Source organism: Amblyomma maculatum, chromosome 1 (genome assembly GCF_055883805.1).
Source record: "Amblyomma maculatum isolate TAMU_Amacu chromosome 1, ASM5588380v1, whole genome shotgun sequence".
Classification (NCBI taxonomy): domain Eukaryota; kingdom Metazoa; phylum Arthropoda; class Arachnida; order Ixodida; family Ixodidae; genus Amblyomma; species Amblyomma maculatum.
The window spans coordinates 210,014,832-210,026,969 of record NC_139344.1 but is presented as its reverse complement, the minus strand read 5'-3'; the positions used below and the strand labels follow the sequence as shown (position 1 = coordinate 210,026,969).

The window sequence follows — 12,138 nt, the reverse complement described above, 5'->3', positions numbered from 1 at the left end:
GGTAGTTTACGGACGCACTGAGTGCTCTTTTCACAATCTCTTTTAGATTCATGGCGATATGTCCATTGTGCTTGGCGACGTCAGTATGCACGTACATGTAGTGTACAACGGAAGAGTTGGGAAAAGTTGCTGAATTATGGGACACGGAGCGAGGAACAGCGCCCACACACGAGGAGAAACGATAAGCAGCGTCCTGTATCTCTGCTTGTTGTGCCTCGCCGTCTCTCGTACGTGCTTTGTTTCTGCATAACGATTTGCTCGTCTGTCTAATTGCCCTAGCCTTCCATCCAGATTTTCGCATGTTTTTATAATCCGCACATTTTGCGATGCGCATACTACATACTAAACGTTATCAAGAGCATTCAGACCCGCTACTGAGCACCAGAACCATTTATTTTAATTTATACAAATATTGCTGACCTACCTATTTGTCATCACGACGAGATAACATTGTTAATATCCTAAAGTTTGCACTGTTTTGTGGCGCCATGCAACCGGCGCGCACGCGCACGCACGCACGCAAAAACACACACACACACACACACACACACACACACACACACACACACACACACACACACACACACACACACACACACACACACACACACACACACACACACACACACACACACACACACACACACACACACACACACACACACACACACACACACACACACACACACACACACACACACACACACACACACACACACACACACACACACACACACACACACACACACACACACACACACACACACACACACACACACACACACACACAATCCCCTATGATTTCCTTGGCGTTAGTCTCTGACGCTCTTCATGTGTATGCTCCTCATTTCCCTATATTTGTTTGCTTATCAGCCTGACAAGCACCCCGAATATGACAGCATGCATGACGTCATAGGCATAAGAGGCTTATCGCCATGCTCATCGCATAGCTCAAGTCCTCCCCGTCAGATCAAGTTTCTCCGAGTTGGCCTGCCTTTCAGAAGTGTCGTTATCTTCGTGTCACCTGATTGGTGGAAACGCCTAAACTAGAACTTGTAGTGACGTCCGGTTCTGGCGTTTTCACCTATCAGACGACCGAGCTCAGGGATAACGACACTTCTGGAAACTACGCAAACTCGGAATACGGGCCCACACCGCCATGAACAATTAAGAGCGCCGCGTGAACATTCTCACGGACAGGTCACACGCAACATGAGCATCTGCGGGAGTAGAAGACTGAACAGCCATCGCCGTAGCCCAGTTGGTAGAGCACCGGACGCGAAATTCGTAGATCGCGGATTATGGTCCCACCGGCGGCATGTGGTTATTTTTTCTTCAAATCTCTAATCAATTATCTCATGATTACATTACTAACGCGGAAAGTGTTAACGCCGTATCCTTCAGAAAATCCGGCATAGGCGTTGTGAGCAATGTATGTATGTATGTATGTACGTACGTACGTACGTACGTACGTACGTACGTACGTATGTATGTATGTATGTATGTATGTATGTATGTATGTATGTATGTATGTATGTATGTATGTATGTATGTATGTATGTATGTATGTATGTATGTATGTATGTATGTATGTATGTGCGTGTGTGTGTGTGTGTGTGCGCGTGCGCGGACGTGCGTATGTATGTATGTATGTATGTATGTATGTATGTATGTATGTATGTATGTATGTATGTATGTATGTATGTATGTATGTATGTATGTATGTATGTATGTATGTATGTATGTATGTATGTATGTATGTACGGACGTATGCATGCATGCATATATATCCAATGGAATTTTTATATTAAATGCGGATGATGAGGAAAACGTTTTATCGAACGGAAAAGGGAGGGGAATTTATGGGAAGAAATGTTTTCACGAGGAAAAAAACAAATCGTATATTACAAGAGATAGAAGAAGTCGTTTTTGAAAATTTCGTAAAGTTTAAAGTTTTGAGCGCTGCTGCATGAACGCTAAAATTTTGTCGCACGTCATCAGCATTTACGCATTACGTACAGTAGACTGCTACTCTCAGAAAACTGAAAACAACTTTCTTCGCGGTGGTTTTTTCGGGGAAAATTGATTGGTTCATAAGTTAAGCGCTGCAAAAATAAGTAAATATTCAGTCTTATCAATTCTGACAAGATATATTAAGGTCTTGCCGGTGAATCTTTTCCTCGGTACTTTTCAGTTTATGTAAGTCTTTATTTCAGGCAAAATTGGCAGGTCCAGACCATTATTTTTTTTTTCTGTACAGCGCTTAAAAATTTGCCGAAATCTAAGGTGATCAAAAAATGGATAACGTTCATTTGAATTTAAGGGGAAAGCACCTTCGATGTTTATTAACATCTCCCTGAACAATCATCAGCGGTTCATAAATATAAGGTTTGTCTCTGTGCGCAAGTGAGTATGTGCGAAACAATCGATGTACAGATTAATGAATTAGTGATTGAGTAGCAAAGTGCATGTGCGTGAACGAGGATCCGGAATGGGAGGTGCAAACGGGAGCCATTTTAGCTTGCCGGAGACGTATTAGCGTAGACCTGCGGAGCCGGAATTCGAAACAAGAACACACACAACGCATTTGCGGGCGTCCAGAAGCCTGCTGCAGGGAAAGGAGATATTTTTCTTATACACGTTTCATATTCGCGCGCCGTATACCCTGCAGCCATATAGCGTGGGCATTCATCCAGAGCAAGCGACCAGCATCAAAACTGCGCGCACTGCACAGCCATTATCGAAGTTGAGTTGGGCATGCTGCGCGAGATCGTGAATATGGCGGGGCTTCAGTGAACCCGACTCCTTGCTGAGGGTCCGGGGAAAATAAGAAGCATCCAGACGCATTTTCCCTGTATGCGTGACGTGGGCACAATTGGAGGCGTATTCGTTCGCATAGCCCACACCTGTCCAAAAAATATCGGTTCAACTTTGCACCTTCTGAAGATACCGTATAGGCCCGTGGTCGTCGAGCGGTCAGGCTGCGTCATGAGCGGTTCGGTTAAGGTTTCCCACACGCACAAGGTGGCCTCGCGCCGTGCTGAAAGCGGTTTATATAGTGACCCTGGAGGCACTTATTTATAGGTTATTTTAGGAGGGGGGCAGTTCCATTTGAACTGTGGAATTCCAGAACATTTTTTCGAAAAAACAAAATTGGGCTCAACATGGTTTTCTTGTGTAAAATTTCTCACCGGAGTGGATCTCTTCTTTAATTTCGCTCCTGAAATATGAGTATGGCACCTGGTTCTGACGCGGTGAATGCAGGTGAAGAAATCAATAGCTATACATACTAAAAAGGACTGTGTTGCCGGCTTATATCTTTGGATCGAGCATGCAGTCCTACTGACGCAAAAAAAAAAAAAAAAAAAAAGAGGAAAGTCGACCCCATCGGCCCTTTGTATCCGCAATAGCGCTGGCCTTTATTTCTTTTTTTTTTTTTTTTTTTTTTTGCCCGGCAGAGACACTCTACCGCGAAACAACTCTGCTGGGGCCCATAACCTCGACGGACGGTTTACATACACCTGCAGGTTATTGTGCGGTGTGGGACTTCGCATAACGCTCTTCCTAATGTGTTCGACGTGTTCAACGTGTTAGACGTTTTGCATCCTGAATTTTTCGCACATACCTTGGTTCTGCTGCAGGAGGATGTTTCCCACGCTACGCGTTTCTTTCAACGGCCTGCATCCTGACGGGCGCTACGTGGTACTCTTGGACATCGTCCCGGTGGACAACAAGCGGTACCGGTACGCGTACCACCGCTCGTCGTGGCTGGTGGCCGGCAAGGCGGACCCGCCGTCTCCGGCGCGTCTCTACGCGCACCCCGACTGCCCCTTCACGGGGGACCAGCTGCGCAAGCAAGTCGTCTCCTTCGAGAAGGTCAAACTCACCAACAACGAAATGGACAAGCAGGGACACGTGAGTGATTTACGCCCTCACTCAAAAATTGCTGGGGCACTTCAGGGACTTCGTGCGGTTAACTAGAAAGCATTTTGTTGTGAAGTCAAATAACGCTGTCAGTGTTATAACTGGTATCCATTTAGCGTTCATAATTAATAATAATTACAAATAGTAGTAATGCTAATTGTGGTAATTATGTTTTATTGCTTCGTTTGTCAATTATTAACTATTTCAGGTATTAATCGGTTTTAATTAGTGACTGGATTTAATTAGTGACCCGACAACGACACCAGCTAACTTTAACTCCTTTTCGCGTTCGAAATAACTGCTTTAAATACTCATTCCTTCCACGAACTATTTCCGATTGGAATAACCTCAATAACAATGAGGTGCTGCAGCCATCACTGACGTTGTTCTCGCAACATATCACCTAGTTTCTTTTTATTGCATTTGTTATTTCACTGTGTTGTATATGTTTGGTTCTATTCCTAATTTTGCAGAAGAGCTTTCTCTTGCACTGTAATTATTGGTGATTTTTGCCTGTTTTGTTAAACTGCTTAGTTTGTATTCCCACCCTTCTAAAATCCCTACACTGGGATAGCAGTATAAATAAATAAATAAATAAATAAATAAATAAATAAATAAATAAATAAATAAATAAATAAGTATCGGCACCGGTTGTCAGTACATTTTGTTATTAGTTATATCTTGGTTGACCTTGTCTTGAACTCGCAGACTTTGTGACGCCTTTTTTTTTTTTTTCTGCGATGGCGGACTTTTGTTGCGGTGGGCCTTATATATGCTTGCACATTAATAACGTCAGCGACTTGACGCGACACCGACATTATAGCACATGCGCTCACACTAAGAAAGGTTAAATGCGCGACACTTGCTCTGGTGAATATGCAAGGCTGTCCTCATTCGGGAAATGGTTGTATCGCGGAAGAAATCACACAGAGAACAGACTAGGGGCTGAATGTATTGGCCAAATGAGTCGTTTGTGTAAAAGAACGGCTAAGGAAACACTAGCGTTCGATAACAAATAAAACAGGACCTAATTTAGCCCTGCATTGCAGCGACTGCTCGAGGGGGGCTCATAACAAGTCATGCCTGCATTTGGTGAAGAGGACAAAAATCCTCAGGAAGAGCCGTGACCAATTGGCGCATGGCGTTGCCGAGGCCTGTTTTATACGCAAGAGAGAGGATGGTATGTGAAGCGATACGTGTGCCATCATGTGTCGTAAAGAAAACAGTTTCTTGTCAGGTAAAATCAGTTGCGAGTCTGCGCCTGCCCTGTCCCCGTCTCTAAAATGTTTGTTTTTCACAGTTTTTTTTTTCTTATTGGCGTATACGGTCTATTCGCTCAATAGCTTGCTCCATTCTTAAGAAACAGACTGTTTTCGACGAGAAATTTTATTTGGCATTGAAGTATAGCTGCCGAGAGCCTTCTGCGCCCAGACATGCTATCTTGTGAAAATATACGCTTGTGGAACATATCGCCTCGCTTCCGTGGGTTAGTGAGCATGCACCACTGAGAAGGCCGGGTCCCACAGTACAATACGTATAACACGACAGCAAACCTCAGGTATGGGGCATAACTTTCACGTCTGGGTCATGCACACCACAACAAATATGATCTCAAGAACGTTCACCAGGCACGCTCTTCAGAAGAAGGTCTCCGGAGTGGGCCTTCGCAGAGTATTAACGCAGTTATATCCTTTCGTCGCAGCTATATGTGAATTCGTGCTTTTGTCCGTTCTAGATCGTACTGAACTCGATGCACAAGTACCAACCACGGATCCACTTGGTCAAGCTGCGGCCGGATTGCTGCTCAAATCCGCCAGTCATAACAGACCTCGAAGCTGAGCAGTTTCGCACGTACATCTTCCCGGAAACAGTATTCACCGCCGTCACAGCTTATCAAAATCAACTAGTAAGTGCGCTCCTTTTTTCGTCCTATGGCATTAATTGGTGGCGCTAAAGAGGCAAATGCGACGGTTTCACAGTTGCTGTGTTGGATATTAAAGCATACAGAAAATGGCTGCAAACCACTCTGGACTTGGAACCCATTTCGAATAATTAAATTTGAGTCTTTCTCGCAATAAGTTCATATAATCATTAGCGTCTTCATTTCCGGAAAAGTAATTCAATTCATATTGTGTCGAGCGGCATTTTGCTGCGGCTTCTTCTAACACACCACACAAACCGCAAATAGTGCTATAGCAGTCGATCTATAATCATGCGCATATATATATATATATATATATATATATATATATATATATATATATATATATAGAGAGAGAGAGAGAGAGAGTGAGAGAGAGAGAGAAATGAAACAATCCCTACCGCTTTGTTTGGTCTCGCCGACCGTTGGCTTCTTTCATTCATGTATCATAACGAGGCCCTCATTTCGAATTCACTTTTCTGATGTGTGCCAGCTATATATAGCCGACATGTGACGAAGCTTGAGTTCAGTAGAGTCGTCCTTCGTGTGCGACGACAACTGCACATAACGCGGTGGTTCGGAAAAACTCGCGCGAGAGATGGGTGGAATTGAGAAAATGACTCTTTCGGTGTCGTGGCAGCGATATTTCGCGATGACCCACCCAAATTTCTCACGCCTTTTGGGACATGTAATAAAACAGCGCTCCTGCGTTTTGTTCTGTTTTTCAGATAACTAAGCTAAAAATAGACAGCAATCCATTTGCAAAGGGCTTCAGAGATTCGTCAAGACTGACGGACCTAGAAGGGTAAGCTGCACAAACATTCATTCCTGTGAAGGTGCTCCCATGCAGTGCATGTTGTTTGGCTTGAACAAGTTTATACTTCGTTTCTTTAGCAATGCATACCTTTTTAGGGCGCTCTTGCGCGGTCTTCATACTCAGGGGGAAATGGAATTATGTTGATCTTAACGTTAATGCTATTTTTATTGCGAAAGCAATACTGCTTGCACTTTCAAGCCTTCAGCGTAGCGAGGCGGTGCATACCAACGCGGCCTAACTCCCGCTCCTTCCGCGAGGAGCGCTGCAGACGGAGTGACGTCATGCCATCTGCCGCAAAAACCGGGGGCCCAACTCGCGCCGTCAGCCATGCGAGGCGGTGCACACCAACGGCGGCCTAACTCCCGCTCCTTCCGCGAGGAGCGCTACAGACGGAGTGACGTCATACAGTTGGATAAATCAGGCCCTGGCTCGGGTCAGCCATACGAGTCAGAATCAGCCTGCTAGGACCCTAGCATTCACGCTACCCCTATAGGCCACTAAGGTGCGTTCATACGGCTCGGTTAAAGCGGGGCTTTATACGTGGGCTGAGGAAGCAGAAAAAGAGAAGAACGTTCGGTCCCCTGCAGCTGATGCTTTCGCTCAATATTTGGTTCAGCAGCGTTTAACTCTTGTAAATTTTTTTTTTCCCTGAAGAAAGCTCATCTCAGGTTTTGAATTCAATGCCTCTGGCAAAGAGACCCAGGCGTAAACAACGCAATGCACATTCATTTTATTTTTCTCACAGTTAGATATCACTCAAACGATCGCAAAGACAGAGCACCCAAAGACGAGGTAAGAAGGAATGGGGAAGAAAATTACTGTGGGGACTACGAGCCGCTTATTCATTTCGGTGCGGGAACAGGGTAGAAAATATTAACTATAAAATGACAAACAATGCGTTCCCATCAAACCTCATAGACGCAAATATATCGGCAGGGCGCGGAGAGAAATTCTGAGCCACTAAACTGTTTATAGTTTATAGACTCTGGCAGCCGTGGCCAGCGCGGCTACAATGCGTTTGTTAGGAGCCTTACATGTGTGACTGATGGCTCGCCTGCACTGTCGGTTCACGACGATCATAGGAAGGAGGGCGGAGGGTCAGAACCACGTGCACGACATTCGTGGTCGTGGAAGTGATGAGCGTATGCTTCGAGAATGCTGCTCGAGAAGCAAGTCGGTGCTGTTCCATGCATATAGCTGAAAATTATCTTGCTATAAGGCTAGAGAAAGCCTGAAAACATTTAACCCTGCCGCAATTTAGAAAATTTCTGCGCGTTTCCTTGCGTTATATTATGGCTTTTTTTTTTATTATTCCGCGCTTTTTGTCTCTGTCAGGTTAAAGGCCAAAGTTCAGGAATTCGCAAAGTACTACCGGTTGCGCATGTTTGTGTTTTCTTTTCTGCGCTCGACCACGTATTTAAATAGTCAATGGCGAACCGTGAGAGAAGTTGTTAGCCATCCACTTTCGAACTTCATCAATCCATAATGCCCTTCTTATCAAAGCTCTGAAAGTGGTCGGTGCATCGCACAGGTCGACATTCTAACTTTACGAACTGGAAAAAAATATATATAATAAAGGTACCAGTGTCATATATATAGGTCGCTGAACGAAAGTGGTAAGCCGCAAACTTGCGAATGGTGCGGTAATTGGCGCAACGTATTGAATCTGGTTGGTGCAGTAGCGCCATGAGAAACGCGCCACCAAAGACAGGGCTAGGCAAAGACAAGGACGCCCGAGGCTCCGATAGGATGACCAAAGTACATAGAACTGCCTTCATTCTGTTCTGCCCAGAAAACAGCCTAAACGTGCCCGCATCATCATCTATGTCGCGCATTAAAGGCAGGAGCTTACCGAGGCAGTTTGTATCGCCTTCAAAAGAAAAAAAAAAAAAACTCCATTATAAAAATAGTCTCAAAATTCTCTTTAGTCCGAATCTTTGACCCAATATTCCCGAAAAAAGGGAAGATTTTGTGAATGGAACGTCACTGAAGCAAATAATAACAGCGTCATATTTGAACGTACATTTATCGGAGGTTAATAAAAAGAATCACCAATATACCTCTTTTTTGTTTTGTTTTTTCAGGGAATCTGTGGAGACTTTGCTCCGGGAACATGCTTTTCGACATTCGCCGTTCAGGGCCTTTATGACCGGAGACCTGCCGCCAGAGCACCAATTCCTTGCAACTGCTGGAGGTACGTGAACCGCTTATGCTCGACTTACGAGTTCGCGAATCGAACACAACGCACTGATCCACCTCGGACGGTATGTCCATTACAAGAAACTTCGAAAGCGTCAAACTAGTTACACTATGAGGGGGGGGGGGGGGGGGGAAACAACAGAAATCGCACCCTCTCCCATAAGCGAGAGCAAGTGTAAGCATGAAATCGGTAACGGCGCCGTCCTGTCGTCTGGCTCCATTGCTCGGCAGTTCTGAAGGCGAATTAAAAACGTACGGCGCTTTCTGCTTCGGCATGTGTCTACTTTACCAGAGGACTGATTAGTCTAGAAATTTTCTCGAACGATTCAGGAATTAGAACTTGAAGCAAAGACTAAAAAAAGGAAAAAAAAAAAGCATTAGGCTCATTATTATTCATGTCATAATTTCTTTCGCGATGAAGACGTTTAGTTTTATTGCATTTTCGCCGGTACATTGTTGAAAGGTCGATGCAGCTAGCACAGGACCGGGTTAATTGGGAGAAAATGGGAGAGGCCGTCGTCCTGCAGTGGTATAGTCCGGCTGATGATGATAACGATTATGATGACGACGATGATGATGATTGTTAAAAGGACAGTGTTAGCGTGAATAACTTTCTGGTCGATAATTTCATTTAGATATCTAATGGGCTGAACTCGATGATTTTAGGAATTTTTTTCACAGTATTCAGAGGCAGACAAACGACAGATTTAACGAAAGGAGGCTTAGGGACATTCAAGCAGTGCGTCTTGTTGCTTTTGGTAAAGCTCTTTCCTCCACCCACCTCATTGCTCGCGTTTTCACCATATCATTGAAACGCTCGGGCATGTGATTCATACAAGAACGAAGTAAAAAAAAAAAAAAAAAAAGAGACCAAATACGAGTAACTCTCATCAAGTTTGCCCTTCCGAGCTGCAACTTTTCCAAGTAGTAATAAGCGGCCTTTTTACAAACCAGAAAGGACCCAAAATGTTTTTGCCAACCGTGACATCTGCTATCGTATACTGAAGCTCCTGAGCTGCGGCCAGCTGAAGCAAAGCGACAGCGAGTAAATAGTGAGGGGAAATAAAAAGAGGGTAGCAATAGGGAGAAAGGACAGGACGTCAAGCGCGCATGTACAGCTTATGATTATTAGTGAGTGTCATTTCTAAGTAAAGGAGCTGAGAAATATGCTACATTCAAATGCAAGGTTCAGATGTCTGCTTTCCCAAGAGCACATAAGCTTTCGATGTCGTCTTGAACACTGCATGCACCTTAGGTTTTATGTCATCACCAATCTTATACGTTTGCGTTCGGAGGAATGTTTCTCCGATCGACTTCTCCACCTTTTCTGTCACTGATATCCCCTCTCTCTCCTCATAAGTGGCAATGCTGCCGTATAAAAATGAGAGCGGCCGCTTTGCTTCGCCCACTTTAAAGCTGCAGGGTCTCGTTCTGTCGGGCTTCTGCTCTCCCAAGGAACACAGGCGCGCATCGTATACGACAGATATGTCACTGTTGTAGCCTGCCCTTGGTTTTCAACAGCCGCCCAGTCTTCTGTGGCGGTATGGTCTTTCTTGCCCCCCTCCCCCTTCCCCCAGAAACACGCACACGATTACTGCGGTGCCTTGAGAGCCAAGTTGCAATGTGGCACTGAGCGTGCGCGCGTGCGTGCAGCAGCACTGGGTCGATTGCCGACGGGCAGCGAGCTGCTGTTGTTGGCCAACGGCGCGTCCCCTTGGAAGATGCCCCCCATGCCCATGGCCATGGCCGACCTGACGGCGCTCATGAACGCCCAGCAGCAGCAGCTGCACGCGCTCCCTGGCCTCTACCTGGGCTTCCCGCGCACGCTGTTCCCGCCCTTCCCGATGGCCGGCGCGGCGACGACGGTGCCCGTGCCGCCGGCGCGCTCCCCATGTCCGCCGCCGCCCACGTCGCCCTCGGCGACGGGCCGTGCAGCGCCCAGCGCCAGCTCACCTGGGCCGCCGCTGTACCCACCGCGCACGGCGGCCTCCGCCGCTTACCCGGGCCTCAAGTTCCACCCCTACTTCCACCCGAGGCTGCTCGGCGCCGCCGCGGGACCACGCGAAGGCAGCCCCGTCGAGTACGACGCCGCCGCACCGCAAGTGTGAACGGTGTGCGGCTACAGCAATCAAGTGTGCCCGGTGTGCGCCAATGTGTGCCAGTGCAATGAACAAACGATAGTTCCGCATCTGTACAGCCATGCCCTTGTCAAGAACTTGGAACTGAACTGCCCTTGACAATGGTACATACATGATGTACGACGTGTTTCCCAGCTCGCAGACACGGCGTGATGTAAAATGATGCTAACGATACGCCGCTGTTTCCGAGTTTGCCGATATCCAGAACCTGGCGTCGTCGGCTGGAATCACCTCGATTTTTTTTTTTTTTACTGTCTTTTGTGCACAAAGTAATGTCGCGTTTTTATGCCTCGGCTTCTGATAGCTTGGCACTGTTACGGGTGGACTATTATCGGCTCACGCGCCGTTTTAAATTTGACTTTGTGATGACATTTCCTTGTTTGTCCCTGAAAATGATGCTTGATGCTTGACTGCCGGCACAAAAAGTGCGTGCTTGTTATGCGTCCTGCCTGAAGGAACGCCGATGTAGCGTCTCGAACTATTAACTTCTCAAAGACCTTTAGAGACCAGAGCTGGTGGACATTGGATTAATTTCTCTTCTTGAGCGGTGGAGGTCGCGATGTAGATGCCTGCTGGGATGTCCATGCCAGTGTGGCGCACACTTTCCAGCTGCCGTAGCTTCCTACGTCGGGGAAGAGAGAAGCACTGAAGGAGCTCTGCATGTCCTACCAAGATACTTTGTTGGGCGAGTTGGTAAACATCCATTGTTAATCAAAACAGCGTGTCTTCCTGTTCGCGCTGTTTTTATTAACAATGTCTGCATGTCTTGTTTTACGTCAACAGAATGTCCTGGCTTCCATCTTCAATTTATTTCGCTCGGGCGTCTTCGCTGCCTGCTCAAAGCCGAATGTTTGGGAGGAAATCGAAATCACAATCCTTCTCTTGCTTTAGCTTAGCATGGAGTTTTCGGATCTTCTTTGCCTGCGTGTTTATTGCGTTGCCTACTTGTTAAAATCAATATGGTGGAGAGTGGTGCTACAAGTGATGAACAGCAAACTGTGGCTGTTAATTCAAGCGGCTGATACATGGGCTGAGTAGTCGTCGCTTCTCATTTGTAAGTCCAAAGCAAAAGTAGTTTCAGTTAGGCGAATAGCTCGAAAAATGGAGTGCGTACAGAGTTGTTGTCAAGAAATAGATTC

General features: G+C 46.1%; 1 protein-coding gene across 2 annotated transcripts in view; it reads left to right on the top strand.

Annotated features, from left to right (window-relative positions):
- Positions 1 to 11,644, top strand: part of LOC146205496 (T-box protein H15-like) — a 93,550-nt gene extending 81,906 nt beyond the window's left edge. The window contains exons 3-7 of one of the 2 annotated variants that reach the window (XM_084590214.1): positions 3,642 to 3,915; positions 5,660 to 5,830; positions 6,574 to 6,650; positions 8,747 to 8,856; positions 10,518 to 11,644. In XM_084590214.1, the coding sequence (XP_084446340.1) occupies positions 3,642 to 3,915; positions 5,660 to 5,830; positions 6,574 to 6,650; positions 8,747 to 8,856; positions 10,518 to 10,969 (1,084 nt within the window). In that variant the 3' untranslated portion in view covers positions 10,970 to 11,644. Of the gene's footprint in view, positions 1 to 3,641; positions 3,916 to 5,659; positions 5,831 to 6,573; positions 6,651 to 8,746; positions 8,857 to 10,514 lie in introns of both variants that reach the window. The other variant, XM_084590213.1, reaches the window with a different exon arrangement.
- The last annotated feature ends 494 nt before the right edge of the window (positions 11,645 to 12,138 follow it).